Here is a 19,712-nt window from a genome sequence, read left to right on the forward strand (position 1 = left end):
TAAATGAACTGCTAGTTTAGAAAAATTTGTATCTATAATATTCTAATCATAAATTCATCTTTGTAATTATATATATAATAAAATGTGTTAACTTATATTACTGTTCTAACTAACACTCGGACAAATTATCAATTATTGAGAAAATTAACCGAAAGAACATCTAAATTTTCGCTCAATGTTTTAAGGAACTTATTTTCTAAAATTGGAGTACCACTCAAAGCATTACAAGTAAAGTTGATCGGAGTTATTATTTATAATAACAAATAATATAATATTTTTCAACTTAGATAATTACTTAACAAAACTGTGAAAGAATAACAAAAAATATTAATATGAAAAAGTAATAATCATAGTTAATTATTATCACGTTTGACAAAAAAACACAAAGTAGATATCAATACACCCAACTTTCTTAGCAACATCAATCACAATGAAGAATTTCAATTAAGGCAAATGTAAATAAAGATGGCATCAACTGCCATCAAGTGACCAAAGAAGTAATGCACCATAATGAGTAATTGGAAAAAGCACTTTAATAATACAATTAAAAGGCTCATAAAATCAACAAAATCTATTTAAATTGATTAGATGAATTTTTAATATGACTAAAATTGAATCACTTTGTAACTAACCTATCAAAGTCTGAGATTTAAATAATTAGGTGAACTTTGCTAAAAACATATTTGCGCGCGGGTGATAAAGGTGGCTTATATTATTTCTATTTATTCCAAAGGCCCCTACTTCATCTCTTCCTCCCCTTTCCTCTCTGTTTCTCTCTCTCTCTTCTGCACATACAAAATCCATTTGTCTACTACCGCCATTTTTACGCACTTCGAGAACAATCTTCTTCTTCACCAGCAAAACCCCTCTTTTTTCTTCTTCATAATTTTCTCTTCTTCTTTTTTCTTCTAATCTCTGTTCACTCAAGAATTCTAGTAAAACACAGTTCTGTAATGGATGCCGTAAATTTAGCCGTGAAATCTTCTTCTTCTTCATTCTTTTTGAAAACCCCATGTCTGTTTTCTAGTACTAAACCCATTTCAAGAGCACCCTCCTCTGTTTTTACACTGCCCTCGACTTTTAGACCCCTTGTGAAATGCATACAAGCTCCGTTCTTACCATCCCCATTAAACCCTGATTCCAAAAAGCCCTCAAATTCAGTCTTTACCTGTTCAGCTGTTACTTCTTTTCCTTCACAATCTCATCCCAATGTGCATTCTGGTTCTTCTTCCGCTAAGCTTAAACTTGTGATTTCGGAATTCCAGTCCCTTATAGAACCAGTCGATCGCGTGAAGCGTCTAATGCACTACGCCTCACTGCTTCCTTCTATGGATGGGTCCGTTAAGACCACGGAGAATCGCGTGCCGGGTTGTACTGCGCAGGTATGGTTGCATGTGAGTTTAGATGAGGAGGGCAAGATGAGATTTTTGGTGGACAGTGACTCGGATATAACTAAAGGGTTTTGCGCCTGTTTGGTTTGGCTGCTTGATGGGGCTGCTCCTGATGAGGTGCTGGCGTTGAAAACAGAGGATTTGAATGCTCTGAATGCTGTGGGGTTGAACGGGAAAGGATCTGCATCTAGGGTGAATACATGGCATAATGTGTTGGTCAGCATGCAGAAAAGAACAAGGGCTGCTTTGGCAGAGCGCGATGGAAAGCCGCGCAGCGAGCTGTTCCCATCTATGGTAGTGACTGCTGATGGTATCCAACCCAAAGGGAGCTATGCTGAAGCCCAGGTGCTCTTTCTGTTGACTCTATTTTTAATGATCATTAACAGTTGTGTTTTAGAAATTGCCCATGTTAAGGAACCAAAAAATAAAAAAGACAGGAACTTGACCATCAAAATTTAGTATCTCATACCTTTATTGTGAACTAGGAAATACTTGTTCATCATTTGTTTTGTGTCCTAAATTATTGTGTTTCGTTTGTTAAAAAAGTAAAATTTTGAGGCATCATACATATTCTAGACCTTGATGCTGTTCTTTAGTATTAGGGACCTTGAACGTCCTGATCTTTAAAGTTCTAAGTTGATTTCTATTGTAATTGCAGGCGAGGTTCTTGTTTCCTGATGAATCAAGGGTCCAAGAACTTGTCAATGCACTAAAAGAGAAGAAAATTGGAGTTGTTGCTCATTTTTACATGGATCCTGAAGTGCAAGGTGTTCTAACTGCAGCACAGAAGTTTTGGCCTCATATACATATATCTGATTCTTTGGTCATGGCAGATTCAGCTGTCAAAATGGCAAAATCTGGATGTCAATATATAACTGTATTAGGTGTAGATTTCATGTCAGAGAATGTGCGAGCTATTCTTGATCAGGCTGGATTTCCAGAGGTACACACATCCCCTGTTTTCTGTTCTATCATATCATGTCTCTATTTACTTGGTCAACCAGTGTTGACTACCATTATAATTGATTTCTTCGTACTAGATCAGAACGGCTGTGACATGATGTGAATTTTGAAAAGAAAAGCCCATGTTTTTTAGTAAAAATAGACCTCATGAAAAAAGCAGCAGAGAGCAGTTTCTCCTACTAATAAGTACACGATGAATTGTCATGTTAAGTGCTCTTTTTACTGCTTGATTGGATCACTACTTTGAAATTTGCCCATCTGTATCTCTTTCTGCTTAAACCCCCCCCCCCCCATCTTGTTGATCTTCTTTGATCTAAAATCCCTTCAAAGTCCATAGCTAGCTTGTTCAACTTGGCCTAAGGTATACTTGTTAATAGGTATTAAAATCTTTTTGTGGTATACAGGTCCAGTTTTCTGCGATAAAAATGGAATCTTTTCTCTGTACACCACCAATTTCATTGCTCATATGATGTATCTTCAAGAATAGATGGGTAGACTATGAAAAAGAATTCAGGCACTAGTGAATCCACTTTTGCTTAAAAAAATAACATTTCACTTCCTCGGTGTGTATGGGATGTAGGGGGTAAGATTTGGACCAATGAATATTATTCAACTTAATTAGTCATTTGAATCTTCCAAGCCTTTGGGATTTACCATGTTATTTTGGGAATATCTTCTTTTTCTAATACTGATAGTTTCTGCCATAACATGGAATATATCTATTACAGAATTTGATGATATCTTGTATGTGCTTTCAAGTATCTTCTGCATACATTAATGCTTCTTTGTGTAGGTTGGAGTTTATCGTATGTCGGATGAACACATTGGTTGCTCTTTGGCTGAAGCTGCATCCAGTCCATCATACATGGATTATCTTACAACAGCTTCAGTTTCTTCTCCATCTCTGCATGTTGTCTACATAAATACCTCCCTGGAGACAAAAGCATATTCCCATGAGCTTGTTCCAACCATAACATGTACTTCCTCTAATGTTGTGCAAACTATTCTACAGGTCGGTTGAATTGCTTCCATTATTTGTCTTGTTTCAAGTTCTTCATAATATTTTTGTCTTTTCAATGATAAATGTCAGCATATTTTCTTTAACTAATGAAGCTGCATTTAACATCTATCCAGGCATTTGCTGAAGTACCTGACTTGAAGGTGTGGTATGGTCCTGATACCTACATGGGCTCAAACATTATGGAATTGTTCAGTCAGATGTCAGTGATGACTGATGAAGAAATTTCTGAGATTCATCCTTCACACAACAGAATGTCCATTAAATCTTTGCTTCCTCGACTGCATTATTTTCAGGTAATTCAAGTTCTTTTGCAACTAGGCAAATGAATTAGGTGTTAAATGGCCATTCTTCACTGTAGTTTAAGTTGAAGCATTTGTTGAGTGTAAACTTTGAGAAAAAGATTTACCTCCTGGAAGCTTTTGTTTGAGAGCATCAGTAATGCTTTGATTTACTGTCTGATATTGTGCAAATATGCTATTCAGCATCGTTGTTTTAGTTAATGAATAACTTGTTGTTTCTTCTGTTGCTTTTTCCCTCCTCCAGGATGGGACATGCATTGTTCATCACCTCTTTGGTCATGAAGTTGTGGGGAAGATAAATGAAATGTATTCTGATGCATTCCTTACTGCACACTTTGAAGTTCCTGGTGAAATGTTTTCTCTAGCAATGGAAGCTAAGAAAAGGGGCATGGGAGTAGTAGGTTCTACCCAAAACATACTAGATTTTATCAAACAAAGGGTGCAAGAGGCCTTGGATAGAAATGTAGATGAACATCTTCAGTTTGTTTTAGGAACAGAATCAGGAATGATTACTTCAATAGTTGCTACAGTCCGTAAATTACTCGGTTCTGCTGACCCCTCTTCCGGAGGAGCGAAAGTTAGTGTTGAGATTGTCTTTCCTGTCTCATCAGAATCAGTGACAAGAACATCTACAAGTTATTCTTTGGACCAAACTTTTGGTGAAATGAGGGATTCCTTGAAGGTTAATGTTATACCTGGAGTTGCTAGTGGAGAGGGGTGTTCTCTTCACGGTGGATGTGCCTCTTGTCCATATATGAAGGTTAGCATTGATTTTCGTCATCCATTGCCTGCTTCTTCTTAAAAGTACTTACAATTGTCACATTTCATAGCTTTTATTATTTGCTATTGCCAAAAAGATAAACAAAAATCAGTCTTTCTTTGTTTTCTTCAGTATCACTCTTATTCCTAATGCATATTAGAGAAGATCATGTCATTCGTACTACTATTAGAGAATGCTGTCAACAGTTTTTATATGCCACGGTGCCTTTATATGTATGGGGTGCATTATAGGGATATATATTAGATTTGACTATGAAAAGATGTTCAGAGGAGATAGCAAAGGCAGAGAATATTGGTCAAGAAATGTTCTCTAAATGGTTGAATGCATACCTTCACATTTTTCTGTTATTCATTGTGTAGTAATATTCCTAGCAGGTTAGGAATCCTAGTGCCACTCCTGATTTCCAAAAGCTATCTTTTATTGCTTTCAGCTAAATTCTTGAATCTCCTAATAGTTTGGAACTTTGAGCTTCAGATCCGATGGCTCGGAAATTTGAAAAATGGAGTCCCAAATTGAGCAACTTTAGGTTGGACATAGAACCTTTCCTGCAATGAAGGTGTCCAGATTCCATTTAGTAATATACACAATTTAAGACCATGTGGGAGGGACTCACTTAGAGAAGCACATTGTGTACAAGCGCACACATTTATATACACGTATCTTTATACATATCATATTGAAAATACGCAAAACCATGCATAACGGAACAACTTCTAAGTCAGCTATATCTACATAAAAAAAAATATAAAATCATGTTAAAACTATTAAGCTTAAGTGGGTGTAAAAAGCAATTAAGGGTGACTTTTCATAGCAATCATAGATTGATAACATGCAACAGATGATAAATGACATGTTACTGTAAGTAAAAGTGTAAAACTACCCTATACTACACGGACAATATAAATTTTCGTGATTGCTAGGGGACTGATGGTAAAATTTCAGATGGGGACATACTGTGTTAGACTTGAAATATCTTATTATCTCCAGGGACATACTTATGCTTTTGTTTGTAAACATTTTTGCTCTACTTTATTGGTGTTTTTTTATCAATACAATTACCGATTCTTAAAAAAATTATCTTTTTATGTGTCTTGGTAATTTCATTTTTTTACTTGTTTCAAATAATCTTGGAGTCTGACAAATGAGTTTCATCTGGGATTAGGACCGTTAACAGTCTTGTTCAATGCGTAGTAGGTGCTAAAGTTTTGTATCAATAAGTATTTTAGCATAATGATAACTAGTGTTTCCTTGAACTTCCCTGTTTAAAACTATTTGTTAAAAACTGTTTACTCATTATTGCTTCCCCTTGTTACCATCATTGCCATGAAACAGGCACGTCATATACCTGCTAGTGTAAAGCATACACAAACAGTAAAGGGAGGAATATTCTCCCTGATCCAGGTAGTATCAAGCATGTCAGTGAAAGAAACTTATAGGGAAATACACATGATGGGTAACAGACTAATAGTTGGGGAAACAAGATACAATTGGCGTAACTGTTGAGAAAGAACATGATTTCACATTTATTTATTTATTCTCCTTAGGTTGGGGGTGGGGTGGGTAGCGCATAAGTGAATTGTTGGGGCCCGAAGTGACGTTAAGAGATTCATGTGATATTGTGCAGATGATTTAGATGTCTTGATTCAATGAGTATAGAATGAGGACTCGCTTGATATTTGGAATTAAGGTAGACAGATGAACAGTTTGAACCCTTTTGATGAAGCAAGATGCACAATCAAGAAACTATCACACATAACTTTCTTCAAAATGCTTGTTATTTAAGATGGTGATATTTTATTAATTTCTGTTTTTCCTTCTTACTTAAATGAAAAAAGTAGCTCTTCCACTGTGAAATAAGCTCCCTAATATGCATTTTCTTGGGAAGGAACACACTCAGATATTAAATCCCATATGATCACCTTTGTTAACAAAAGATCTCAAATCCCATATGAACGTTCATTCAGAGCATTCTCATTGGACTTTCAGTGAGATTGAGTACAGTCTAGCCTCTTCCTGATCTTTCAATTTTTTATATGTGGTTGCTCCAAAGTAGGTGCCTTCAAATTTCGCCTTGTAATCATATATTGACCTATTGCTACATGTTATTTTTTTTCAAATCTTGCATTGATGATATAGAATTACTTGTTGCAACATGTTAAACTTCAGCTTAGTTATGTGCAGTTATGTAGTGGATATCTTCCTGAACCTAATATAAGCCTTTTCTTTTCTAAAGATGAAATCTGATTTGATTACATCCTTTTCTGTCAGATGAACTCTCTTAGCTCGTTGCTAAGAGTTTGCCACAGCTTGCCCCATAACAAAGCTGAACTTTCAGCTTATGAGGCAGGACGTTTTAGGTTGCTAACCCCGAAAGGAAAACAAATTGCGGATATTGGTTGTGAGCCGATTCTGCACATGAGACATTTTCAGGTTTGTTTCCTCATCTTTAATGTCAAAATGAATTTATCCAGGTAACATGACAATGCTTCTGTATACTTTGCTTTGAGCAAATGAAGAGATGTTATAATTGACCCTGCAGTAGTCCATTTTGAGTTGCACACGAGAAGAGCAAAGTGGGTTCGATATAGCCTTAAATGTTTTCTCTTGAACTCCCCTTTTGCAGGCAACAAAAAGATTACCAGAGCAGCTCATCAATCAAATACTTCAACCTTGTGATAACGGACAATCCAGCTCGCATAATTAAAAGAAAAGCTGGACAAACAGTGGTATTTAGACAGATGGAAGTTACTTCCCTCAATTATATATACTAGGCAAGGCCTGAAGGAACATTATGCCTGCCACATTTTTTCTGCTTGATACATGGATCATACAGCGATTTTGTGCTGCGTGCATGCCTTGATTGTTCTGTTTCTTACTTTTTATTATTACATTCACCTGATTTAGCGTGATAATAGATATATAGATAGAGGAAAATAATGATTGGCTTTTGTTTGAGCTGTATCCCTTACAAAATTTTGTTGGCATTGGAAGTGTAGTTTCTGTTGTCATGATGCTACAAAAATGGTTTTGGTGGTACTGAAGCTGAAGTCAGATGGCTCATGTCTTCGCCTTCAGAGTGAAGTTCGAAAGATATTTTGTATTGAAAAACAATGAGCAATAATAGTGATAACATTTTCTCCGGGTGATGCCGGTAGTTTCATAAGCTATTTGTTGTCTGAATGTAATTCACAGTACTATAGGAACTGTCTGATTCAATTAAACAATAGAAGATTGTTATTAGTAGTATTTCAACATGAAGGTGATTGATTATCACTTTATCATTAGCAGACATTGTAATGGTACAAGTATGTTGGTTTGAAGATGGAGGTTGAAGTACCAATTGACACTAGCAATATCATTTACTACATTTCAGTTGTCTGTCTCGAGTGAATTTCTGACCAAGTGACCCAGAAGTTAAGTCAAAAAGATGATCCAACGCTATATAATGAGACCAACTTTTCCTCCCACAACACAAATAGTACTAGGATTAGTAAGTTGGGATTATTTATGCAGACGATACTGATCAATTGTTGGTTGTTCAGTGGGGGTGCTCTTAAAGAGAGGTAATAAAAAAATGTAATGTATGAGAATAGTATTAAATAAAGTGTACAAGTAAAATCATTATTTTGCCTAATCCACCCTACCAAACAACCCATGTTTTAATCATCCACACTATTCCAACGATACCAAATTTAGTTCCAATCACACACCTAACACTTGCAACATCTCAAACATACACATAATTCCTAGCAAAGACAAAAGTAATGAGGCGTTTGTTTGAACAGGGGGCGGAACAAGGAAATGCTCAAATCTCTAAAAAAATAAAAGAGAAATACAAAAAGTCAAATTGAAAAACTCAATATAGGAAAAATACCACTAATCACAGAGCCGATAGTTTATTATCCCCTACACTAATCTACTTGTAAACAACAACATCACCAAATTTTGCTTCATAAAGAATTCAGATACCAAAAATTAGAGTAGTACCCTATAATCCAAGGTAAACGAACTCCTGGATGGCAGGAATTTCCCCAATCCTTTTCAGTGACTCCTTGCTGGGTTGTTCATCCACCCCAATAGCCATAACAGCTTGCTTTCTAGGAGCAACCCTTCCAACGCTCATGAAGCTGACATTCACATTCTCCTCACCCAAGACGCTACCCACTTTTCCAATCATTCCTGGCTGATCAACCTGACTGCAAAGAATGATACTGCCTTCCAAGCTCACATCCACTTCAAAAGACCCGACCTTTGTCAAATGAGGGACTCCATCCTTAACTCTACCCTCCACTCTAATCTCTCCCGAGTCTGAAATAGCACTGGCAAACTTGGATTCTACATTGGCTATCTGAACCTGAATGAACTCAACTGGACTTTCTGGTGAACCATCTAGGATAAGTCGTTCTTCAGATATCTGTAGTCCCCTTTGTTTAGCAGTGAAATCTGCATTAACTAAGTTAATGAAAACACTGGAAATTGGCTCAATCATGCCTTTAGTTATCATGGCACGAAGCAATCTTGTATCAAGATCATCAGGTGCTCTAGCTGAACCATATGTTACTTTCACTGATTTAACACCACTTCCACCGGCAACCAACTGGACAGCAAGTCTACCAAGTTTTTCAGCAAGTACAACAAAAGGCTTAAGCTCTAATAGCACCTGCATGAGAGAGGTAGCAAAAGTTAAATTCAGACATTTGTGTTATCAATTTAATAAGCAACTCCCATGTTAAAGAAAATACAGGGGAAAAGCATAAACCACTTCTCTACCTATCTGTAACTCTAAGGACTCAGATACAATAACACAGATTACAGGCTAAATTAGATAAATGAAATACATCCTACGTGGTTCAGTTGAAGTACTGCACCAAGCCTTCTAACACCCCCACCCCAAAATATAAATAATAGAGGGTGATAACTGGTAAATACTGAAAGCATGTACCTCAGCAGGAACCATAGGTGCATTGACAGCAGTAGCTGAGAGTTCCCCTTTCAAAGCGCCAACAACTGCTTCAGCGACCTCAATTGCCACACCTTCCTGGACAATCATTTAAATAGTATTAGTAAATGGGTGAACTGGAAGAAAAAGTGTGGCATACATGATTCTAATGCGCACAAACCTGAGCCTCTGTAGTACTAGCACCAAGATGTGGAGTTGCAGTCACATTCTCATGTTGAATCAACTTGCTATCCTTTGGTGGCGGCTCCACAGTGAAAACATCAAGTGCTGCCTGTTACAGGATTTATATGTTAGTACAATTACACAGACTGGCAGTGAAGAAGTCTATTCTACAGTACAATCCTCCAATGGAAAGGAAAGGTGAAAGATAACAAAGGATGCCTTTTGGACACTTGATATTCCAACAGGCATGAAGGTCTGAGGGAAATATAGAGACAACAATAGCTCAACAAATAATTACTAAATCATAGGTTTTGAGTGTCTCAAAGATGAAGAGCCCGGACCTGTGCCACAATGCCTGCATCAAGTGCCCTCACCAAAGCTTCTTCATCAATCACACCCCCACGAGCAACATTCACAATCCGTACACCCTTTTTCATCTTCGCAAAAGTTTCATCATTCAGGATCTGCTTTGTAGCAGGGGTCAGAGGCATGTGAAGTGAGATGAAATCTGCAGAAGCAAGGGCTTCATCAAAGCTCACAAGCTGCACACCAATAGCACGTGCACGGTCAGCAGGGGCGTATGGGTCATGAGCAATGACATGCATGCCAAGCCCCTTAGCTCGCCTTGCGACTTCTGATCCAACCTTCCCAAAACCCATCACAGCAAGTGTTTTGCCTACTAGGGAGACACCAACATATTTGTTCCTCAACCATTTCCCTGGAAACCATATCATGATACAATTTTTTAGAGGTGTGTCAAAGCAACAAGTATATCAGGGGAATTTGTTAGCAGCCATTGGAAACAATATCTTCAGACATCTACTCCAAGCAAATAAGCATCGGGAAAAAGAAAGTGGAAAGTTAAAGACACATTGGGTTGAGGGTTCCATATTTTGGGTAATGATCCTAAGAATGCTTAAAAAGGGAAGGACAGATGGAGGTGGCCTTAGAGTTTCTCCAAAAAGAAAAGAAGTGGCCTTAGAACTGACAGCAGAGCAAATAATAAAACCAATTAGCTGTGGATCATCCTTTATGCGTTTCTTTTATGATAGTGTCAGCTTGCGTGTACCTTGACTAATGCATCCCACAAGAATAGGACAGGTACTGGGTAAGCCTGATAACTAAGAATAGGGTTTGAACCTAGATCTCCAGGTTTTTCATACTTACACCAACATTGATGACGTAATTTCTTCTAGATACATCAACCCGTTCATCAATTTGCGTGCTTGTCAAGCATTTCTATCTATGAATCAACAAAGTCACAGACCAATCCGACTTATTAAGCTACTCCAACTCGAATTACACACTCTAAAATGATTAGTTCACCTTTTTAGAAGGCATTGTAATGAATGAAATTGAAAAGGATTGTCTTTAATGTAGTGTTGTCAGAAGTGCGTTTAAGCCATGAAGTGAGGCTCAAAACGTGTTGAGCGCTTAGCCTCGCTTTATGTGCACTTCAGTGTCGTCATTAAGGTGGCAAAATTTTCCTTGCCAATAAGCCTCTTCTGAAGAAGTGACACTAAACAATTGATATTTAACTTTATCATAATGTTTTATTAATTTCTTTGGTCATATATTTGTCATACATATTTATAATTATTAGTCTTGAACTAAACACATATATTTGAATTTTTTGTCCCTTTGCGCTTTTTTAATTAACACACATGCTTTATTTACACTTTGCGCTTAAAGCCCCAATAGACCTTAGAGTTGTTTTGCGCTTTTCGCCTTTGATAACACTGCTTTACTGCAAAAAAAAAAAATTGCTACAGATACTTCCAAAGAATATGTGCATGTATTTCACTTGAATAAGATCTATGTCAAATTAAAAAATTTTCTCTTTCTAGGTAATAGAACATTTAGACCAACTTAACATAGATCTTATCAGCCTTGCGAGACCATAATGCATGGATTTCATAAGATATTTCTCTCAATCACAAAACAAACTCATTGAGGATTATATTAGCGGGCATGTCATTGTATTGAAAACACAATGATGCTGGGCCAGATTGAGACTTCCACGCAGCCTCCAGTTGAAAGTTTTTTGAAAATATAATTAACTAAGTTAGCACCCACGGTCACAAAGTCCCAATTTATGTGATACTTTTCATTTTTCCAGGTACAAACAATTTAAGCTTGACCAGAAACTTGCATAAGGATTCATCAATTTTTTTAAAATGAAATTCATATTTATGAACTACATAAAAAGCAAAGTCACAAAAATTGGAATCTCAAAATTCAGAAAGTGTCATATAAATTGTGCCGGAGTGATTAAAGGTTATGTTAGTAGTTTGCCGGATTTAAAATTCTAGATCTGCCTCTAAGAAGTTGAAAGGCTTACCAGCTTTGACAGAAGCATCAGCTTGAGCAACATTCCGAGCCATAGCTGTGAGAAGGGCGATTCCATGCTCGGCAGCTGCAACTGTATTAGCAGTGGGCGCATTAACAACAAGGCATCCATGCTCTGTTGCCGCCGCAAGATCAACGTTATCAATCCCCACACCAGCACGTCCAACAACCTTCAGCCGTCCACCAGAAGATTCAAAGATCTCACGGGTCACCTTTGTTCCGCTCCTCACAACCAACGCATCACAAAGAGAGATCTTAGTGCACAGCTCCTCCGGAGTCAAGTTATATGAGCAATCAACATTCGCGAATTCCTTTAAAAGTTTCAGCCCAGCCTCGCCTAGTTTTTCAGCAACGAGAACCGTAGGTTTGGCGTCCATTGAGAAAACGACAAACCTCGGACACTGACGGAGGCTTCTGCGCGGGAGAGTAACCGCGGAGACACGAAAGGCAGAGGTAGAAGCGAGCTGGTTTTTCCATGAGAGAGAGGCGCGTGAAGATTTTGAAGATAAAATCATAGTTGAAGAAGGTGAAGCCGCCATTGTGGTAAGCTATTCGGAGCGTAGCTCAGTATGGTGAAACGGCGACGGCGGAAGAAGGTTGAAAATGAGTTGTTATAGTGGAAGGATTTGGAGAGGGTTTTATGGGTGACTGGTTGCTGACGAGTCATGATTAGGAAATTGGGAACCAAATAAAGTAGGTGAACGTGTACTTGCGCTTACCAAAAAGTTATAGACTACTCCAATTGGAATGACTTTAAAGAATACTTTAAGTTAAATTAAAAAGATTTTTAAGTAAAATAAAAAGACAGAGAAGATCTATTTTGAGTTTTAACTTTATCTTAACGTAGTTTAAATTTATTTCAAGTTATTTTTAATCTTTTCAAGAACTTTTTAAATATATTTAAGTTTTTTTTTGGTCTTATTTTAAGTTATTTATGTATTTGCTAAAAACTTTGCCTTAGAATCAATAATGAAAAACTTTCAAATCAATAAAAACACCATTTATTCCTATTCATGTTTTTTGTTTGCTCAAAATTAAATACTCCTATTTTATTGTAAATTGTGAACCCGTGTAATTTAACACAGATTTAAATTAATTTAAATATTATATGTATATAAAATATTGAGCAGAAAAAATAATAATATTTTAATTATGATTCTCAAATGATCATACTGTTTTTACAAAAGTACTTCCTCTTTTTCCATTACGCAATATATATTTTCAAGTCAATTTTTTTAAAAAATAATGTACTTTTATATTTAAACATTATTTCACTAGCTTTTCAACAATTTCTTCTGTGTTCGCTCGCATTTTTCGTTCATTTTAATTGACTTAATTGTCTTTTTGAATGTTCCATGTTTATTGATTCGGAGGCATAAGTATTACTATTTCACCTACAAAGTAATTATTGCGAAGATTTGTTGATCTGAGGTTGACATTTGTTAGTCTTTCTTAGGAATGAGAAATTTTGTTTAGAAAGGAAATATGATGATTTACAGCTATACAACTTCTTGACTTGTTTTACACTATTCTTTAAAAAAATCTTATCAAGTTAAACAATATCAAATAAAATGAAACTGTAAAAATAATTATTTATGATATATTAGTTAAGTTTTTAATTATAAATATCATTTCAGTAGCTGATTGAATTTTGATAATGAAAATATTTCTTGAGACCATGAGCATTCAATCATTTTCATTGATCAAATGATCAAGCTAAGGGTAAATTAGTCCATATGAAATTATAGATTATGTATACTTTTATTGATTGAAATAAAAGATTATGTTTTATACAATTTAATATGAAAAAATTAGGTTTTATCTCTATTGTCTTTGCTATTTCTGAAAATTTCTCAATATATATATTGAGATATATTCTATTAATCATGAAATATAAACTAATAATCTTATATTTAGATATAATAAATATATTAGCAAGAATCTGCTAACTACCTTAAACTCAACATAGATGGCGTCTGTTCTCCTCAAAATGGCAGGGACAATTTGTGTGGTATTAGAGGAGTCGTTAGAATATAGGGGTGATTGGATTTAACTCTCAAGTTAATGTGCGAAATCACATTTTTATCGAAATAAAAGTTTGTAGAAATGATCTAATGCTAATTCGAAATCACAATATTCATTCATTTGAAATTAAGACAAACTCTATAAACCTATTAAAATTGTTGGGACGCTCAAGCACCATATTATAATTTTGCTATTTTAGTTCGCAGGTCGCTATCGAGGAAGTTTGGGGGTCCGACGATTCGACTTCCAGCTAGCAACGTACAACCTAAGGAACATATTTGTCGCTCCTTCAGCTTCTTTGAGTCACATAGTGACTGCAGATAAACAAAAAGCGTTAACTACTAAGTCAGCATCTTTCAATTTGTAATAAGCTCTGTATTCTTTAGTGTAAAGACGTTTTAATATTATATATAAATATCTCGTTTAATCAAAAAAATAGTAACATATTAGCAGAATATTTTATAATTGATAGGTAAACATAATTGAACTAAAATTTTAAATTATTTTCATGATAAAGTACCTTAATAATTGATTCCGTAATTTTAGCGTGTTTATATTTAATTAGGACTCAAAATCTTATTTTCTTGCCAGAGAAGGAAATCAATTTATCTTTGAGTAGATTTTGGACAATAATAAGAAGTGCCCTCTAACCTAAAAAGTGATTGAAAGAGTCCCCACAAAGCAAATAGAATAGTGAAAATTATAAGGTGAAGAGGTAGATAGATTAATCCATGATTTACCATAAAGTTTTCACACACGTGGCAGCGCCTAATCATGTCTTTGATTTGATTTGGGGTTGGAATTGTAATCAAATTTGACCAGGTGAATAGCTGCTATATATCAGCTTCCTGGCCTCTTTTCTCTTCGACGTCCTCAAATTCTCCATTCCTCTTTTCCTTTCAAAGCCCTTTTTTGCGTGCAAGATACAATTCGGGTATGTTAGTATTTGTCTTTCGAAATTTCATATTTCTCTTTGTTTTTTCTTTGATGCTTCTTGCTATAATACAAAAAATTGTAATGACCTTTTCAGTTTTCCGTATGGAAAGATTCAAGCTTTATCAAACCCCAAATGTGAAAATTTTTCGTTTCTCTTGACTCCACGTTGAGCTATTTATGTCGATGTGTATAGATTTGAGCTTTTGGAGTTCATGTTGAAGATCTATTCTATCATGATTTGTGTTTTCTATGCTGTTATTCCCGTATTTGAATTTGATTGTTATTAATTCCGTATTTAAAATTGTGGATTAATCGAAAAACTAGTTTATCATATACGTATGTGATTATAGATTTCTTGGTTTTAGTTTGCTGTAACTGCACTCTTTTACGTTTGTTGCTGTAAAATTAGCTCATTGATATTAGACTAATTGATCGAGAACAGAAATAGTACTGATAATCGTAGCAGAAGTAATTGATAGGTCATAGGGCTTCCTTTTTTGATGAAGAATGTGGAAGGGCATAAGTTCTATTGGCTCTTGTCAAGATCCAAATGAGGGAGCTCCAAAAATCTTGATGTTTTAAAGTACCCACAAACTACCTCAATGGCTGATTCTTTTCCCCTATCCTTCGTGCTGCTACTTGACAGATGATATCATGTGTAGCTGTTGGAGCGTCTACCTACTAAACAGCTTTTCTTAAAACACAAATAACACTTTTTGCCTTCTTTGTTTTGATGAAATAAGGTGCTTCAATGCAGGCTCAAGAAGATGCAAAGTTAAATAAGTGATCCATGTTAGCTCCATTACAAAAACAACATAGTAGAACCTAAGGGAAGGTTACCAGAAAGTCAAAAAGTAGTAAGGCTAAGGTAGAGTAAGTGAGCTCATTAAGTCTAGGAGGGGAATAACATTACTTACAGGAGCTAGATACTCCAACTAAAGAGATATCCTAAGCATTTAGCTTTTAGAGAATTGTTAGGAGTTGAAATGCCATCAAAACATCTGCAATCACTTTCTTGCCAAAGACACCAGAAAGTGCTTGTTGGGATCAACTTCCCAACTTTCTAATTGCCTCTGTCAACTTCCATCTGCTCCAGCCTTTCACTGCCTGCCTCCCTACATTGGGGTTGTGCCCAACTTAGTCCCGAAACTGAAAGAAACATATACTACATATCTTCTCCTGGACAATGCCAACTGGATACTTCTCAGAGATTATCTTGCCTAGACAAGCACCTATGAGGGATGTCCAAATTTTGCCTTGTTTCTTTTTTTCTTTCAATCTATTAAAGCCGGTGTTCTTTTCCTTGAGAACCTTCCCTGTCCTGCGCCAAATATGTGTAAAGCCATAGTTGAAATATTCGTATCGACTCTGCCTGTCCAAGATGCATGTGCACATATTCGTATTGACTGTGCCTGTCTGAGTCGGTGAATCCTAGGCCCTTTCTGAACTTCTCATAAATGTGAAAGGAAGCTTGCATATCAAGATGGAAAAAAGGTCATTGAACCATGACAAGTTTTGGCGCATGTCTCTCACATGCTTAAATTAGGTACACGTGAAACTGGCTTTGAGGAAATTCATGCCCCTTATAACTGGGCTCATTAACCTTCTGGACTCAGTCGGTTCTTGAATTTTGTTTCTGTCCTAAAGCTATGAATGAATATTACTTTTATAAAAATTAATAAGGAATCAAGTATTTCGTCTTCTCTTTGTGATTTTTAATAAGGAATCAAGTATTTCGTCTTCTCTTTGTGATTAGATGGGGGATTTTAGCAACCGTGATGAAATCATGGACTTTCTGTTGGCTAACGTTATTTGGCTGCATGAATCAACTCCTCTTAAAGATTTACAAATTTTGTGCTTAATAAAGAAAAGAAATAAATATATTAATTAATTCGAAAAGAAAGGCACGCACATTAAAAACACTAGCATATGATAAAATTCATAATTCTCTCTGACTGTAATGTTCATTCCATAATTTTTTATTTGCTTGGAGGATTGAGATGGTCTTTAAATGGCTGATTTGGTAAAAAGTAGATGACCATCAGGATTTGGAAGTTACGTGGAGCTCATCATCTAATCAAGGCTGAGTGCAAAATGATAAGACCGGTAAAGATTTCTAGAACCCTGTCCACTGAGCGCTGTGGAAGCGTATCAGATACAGGACAGGCTTCTTGACAGTAGCACATGAAAACAGTCTCATATCAGAGATGCTAGTTTCTATCTTCTGAATCTAATGTGTATTGAGTAATGGAAGTTTCTACCAAGAGAAGTAGCGCTCCCCTTAGTATTTGTTTGTATTTATTAATTTCATATGCATGTTTGTTTTGTCTTTTCGTTCTGAATCAACTTAGGCCTTACAATAGAAATGTGTTATTATACTACTTTAGTTTTATTGTTTTAAACTGTAATCGATATCTTTATTTTCTTTAACTTTTCAGATGTATCTTCACTCCTCTGATTAGTAATTTAGATCAACCACAGCTTTGATTACATCTTTATTAGAGCGTGGTGGTAGGCAATGGGGTATGCAAATGGTCTTCTGTGTCCACTAGGGAAGCAGCCACTTCTCTCTTTTGGTGTCATCTCAGATGTCCAGTATGCTGATATTGATGACGGCACCTCATTCCTTGGTGTTCCTAGGTATTACCGGCACAGTGTTAGTGTGTTGCAAAGGGCAGTTAAGAAATGGAATCAAGAAAAGCCTAATTTTGTTCTTAATTTTGGGGACATTGTCGATGGGTATTGCCCCAAAGACCAGTCAATGACTGCTGTCAAGAAAATTGTTGATGAATTTGACAAATTCAATGGCACTGTCTATCACATGATTGGAAATCACTGCCTTTACAATCTTCCTCGAAAAGACTTGCTTCCATTGTTGAGAATCCCTGGCCATGATGATCATGCCTATTTTGATTTTTCTCCAATTCCGGAGTACAGATTTGTAATCCTAGATGCTTATGATATCAGTGCCATTGGTTGGCCGGAAGATCACCCAAATACTTTGAAGGCCTTGAAAGTTCTTCAGGAGAAAAACCCAAATTCAGACAAAAACAGTCCAAGTGGACTTGTGGGACCGGCAAGAAGGTTTCTCATGTTCAATGGAGGTGTTGGGAAAGAACAATTGGAATGGCTGGATCATGTCCTTCAGGAAGCTACCAAGTTGAATCAAAATGTAATAGTGTGTTGCCATTTGCCTTTGGATCCTGGAGCTTCATCTCTTGCAGCGTTGTTGTGGAACTATGATGAAGTGATGGATGTGATTCATCGCTATAGCTGTGTGAAGGTCTGTATGGGTGGACACGACCATAAAGGTGGACAATCAGTTGACTCCCATGGTGTACATCATCGCGTCCTTGAAGCAGCTCTTGAGTGCCCTCCTGGTACTGATTCTTTCGGACATATTGATGCTTTTGATGATAGATTATTACTTTTTGGTACTGATAGAATGAAGAGCACTGAGATGGTTTTTCGTCACTAGACCATCTTGCTTGTTGCAACAAAAAGTAATGTAAAGTTTAACCACATTTCGCGGTTACAAAAAAAGGATGTCAACTGATACAATTCTCATTCCACCTCCATTTTTTGGCATATTCTAGAATTAGAGATCCGTCGGATTTAGGATTATCATTTGACAGCTTCAATATATTGTCTTTGCATAAGCCTTGCTAAATCCTACAACACCAATGCTTGTACTTATTTTATACAGATAACAAATATAACATGCTAGAACATCATATTACTTCTACCTCAGTCTAATATTTCGCTGGGAAATTTTGACTGCCTTTCTCTTCTCAACGAAGAAGAATCTGACTAGGGAGATGTTGGAGAAAACGGAGAAACAGGCTGCGCCTACGTCTATGGTGATGTGGTTGCTGTGATTTTAAACAAGTTGGTTTTCTTGTGAGCATCAGTTGTTTGGCCATAGGCAACTACTTCACCAGTAGAATCATAAACATAAGCCCTAATGAAACAGGTAGCAGCAGGAACATCCTTGTCTATAGTCCAAGTGAAATTGTTGTTTGAAGGTTGACATGGCATGGTGACTAGGTTAATTTGACAAGTTTTGTCCTTTTTGAGATTGTTGTTGGATTTTCTCAATCCTCTGTCCAATTGGCTAACTGGGGCATAACATAATTTAACATCCACTGTCTTGTAATTTGAGTCTGTACCTGTTGGGTAGCTATTGTTCAATGACCATGTTATTGTCACTTGGCCTTCTCCAGAATGTTGTAGAGATGGAAATTCAAACTTGTGACTACGTTACAACTTAGAGTGAGAGTCTGCTTGACATTGTTGCTAAAATCATTTTTAAAAGTACTTTTTTTAAAATGATTTTTCAGAAAAATGTTTTTGAAAAAAAAATATAATTTGTATTTGACTAATTTATTAGAAAGGTATTTTTATAAGCAAATTGTGTTTGACTTATCTTTTTAAAAAGTGTTTCTGAGAGTCAAATTATGAAAAAAGACAATTATCAATGTACTTTTAATATTAAAATTATTCTATAAAGATAAACTATTTTAAATATCTATTTTTTTAGAAAAATTGATTGAACTTTTATTTTTATTAAATGAAAATACACATATTTAAATTTTCAATCGATATTATACCATTTTTGGGGAGGGTTGAAATCTTCAATTGTTATTTTCTTCTAACCTTACAAAATATTGTTATTTTTTCCCTGTAAAATTAGACGTAAAATAATACGTAAAATATAAAATAATAATAATATATAAACGTAAAATAAAATATAAATTTATCATACACAAATAGAAAATAAAATTCTTAAATGAAATTTAACCAAACTTATGAGATTAGTTAATCG

General features: G+C 35.8%; 3 protein-coding genes across 3 annotated transcripts; 2 read left to right on the forward strand and 1 right to left on the reverse strand.

Moving 5' to 3' along the window:
• Positions 1-719: 719 nt before the first annotated feature.
• LOC107014659 (quinolinate synthase, chloroplastic) lies at positions 720-7,795 on the forward strand. Its single transcript, XM_015214666.2, has 7 exons — positions 720-1,736; positions 2,050-2,334; positions 3,148-3,366; positions 3,489-3,668; positions 3,919-4,434; positions 6,724-6,885; positions 7,079-7,795. The coding sequence occupies exons 1-7, from the start codon at positions 954-956 to the stop codon at positions 7,157-7,159; spliced, it is 2,226 nt and encodes a 741-aa protein (XP_015070152.1). The 5' UTR covers positions 720-953; the 3' UTR covers positions 7,160-7,795.
• Positions 7,796-8,201: 406 nt separating this feature from the next.
• LOC107014730 (D-3-phosphoglycerate dehydrogenase 3, chloroplastic-like) lies at positions 8,202-12,603 on the reverse strand. Its single transcript, XM_015214779.2, has 5 exons — positions 11,919-12,603; positions 9,919-10,295; positions 9,576-9,686; positions 9,398-9,493; positions 8,202-9,115 (listed from the first exon to the last, which is right to left on the reverse strand). The coding sequence occupies exons 1-5, from the start codon at positions 12,463-12,465 to the stop codon at positions 8,444-8,446; spliced, it is 1,803 nt and encodes a 600-aa protein (XP_015070265.1). The 5' UTR covers positions 12,466-12,603; the 3' UTR covers positions 8,202-8,443.
• Positions 12,604-14,724: 2,121 nt separating this feature from the next.
• On the forward strand, positions 14,725-18,632 carry LOC107012378 (manganese-dependent ADP-ribose/CDP-alcohol diphosphatase). The gene is made up of 2 exons (XM_015212215.2): positions 14,725-14,885; positions 17,326-18,632. The coding sequence occupies exon 2, from the start codon at positions 17,406-17,408 to the stop codon at positions 18,363-18,365; it is 960 nt and encodes a 319-aa protein (XP_015067701.1). The 5' UTR covers positions 14,725-14,885; positions 17,326-17,405; the 3' UTR covers positions 18,366-18,632.
• The last annotated feature ends 1,080 nt before the right edge of the window (positions 18,633-19,712 follow it).

This window comes from Solanum pennellii, chromosome 3, assembly GCF_001406875.1.
Source record: "Solanum pennellii chromosome 3, SPENNV200".
NCBI lineage: Eukaryota > Viridiplantae > Streptophyta > Magnoliopsida > Solanales > Solanaceae > Solanum > Solanum pennellii.

Bases quoted from the DNA above. Each gene is read 5' to 3' on its own strand.
- LOC107014730 (XM_015214779.2), bottom strand. From the start codon at position 12,465: ATGGCGGCTTCACCTTCTTCAACTATGATTTTATCTTCAAAATCTTCA. The intron at 9,687-9,918 runs GTCCGGGCTCTT...ATCCTGTAACAG, and splicing joins ATGCAGGCATTGTGGCACAG to GCAGCACTTGATGTTTTCAC. The intron at 9,494-9,575 runs GTTTGTGCGCAT...ATGATTGTCCAG, and splicing joins CTAGTACTACAGAGGCTCAG to GAAGGTGTGGCAATTGAGGT.
- LOC107014659 (XM_015214666.2), top strand. From the start codon at position 954: ATGGATGCCGTAAATTTAGCCGTGAAATCTTCTTCTTCTTCATTCTTT. The intron at 2,335-3,147 runs GTACACACATCC...TTCTTTGTGTAG, and splicing joins ATCAGGCTGGATTTCCAGAG to GTTGGAGTTTATCGTATGTC. The intron at 6,886-7,078 runs GTTTGTTTCCTC...CCCCTTTTGCAG, and splicing joins TGCACATGAGACATTTTCAG to GCAACAAAAAGATTACCAGA.
- LOC107012378 (XM_015212215.2), top strand. From the start codon at position 17,406: ATGGGGTATGCAAATGGTCTTCTGTGTCCACTAGGGAAGCAGCCACTT.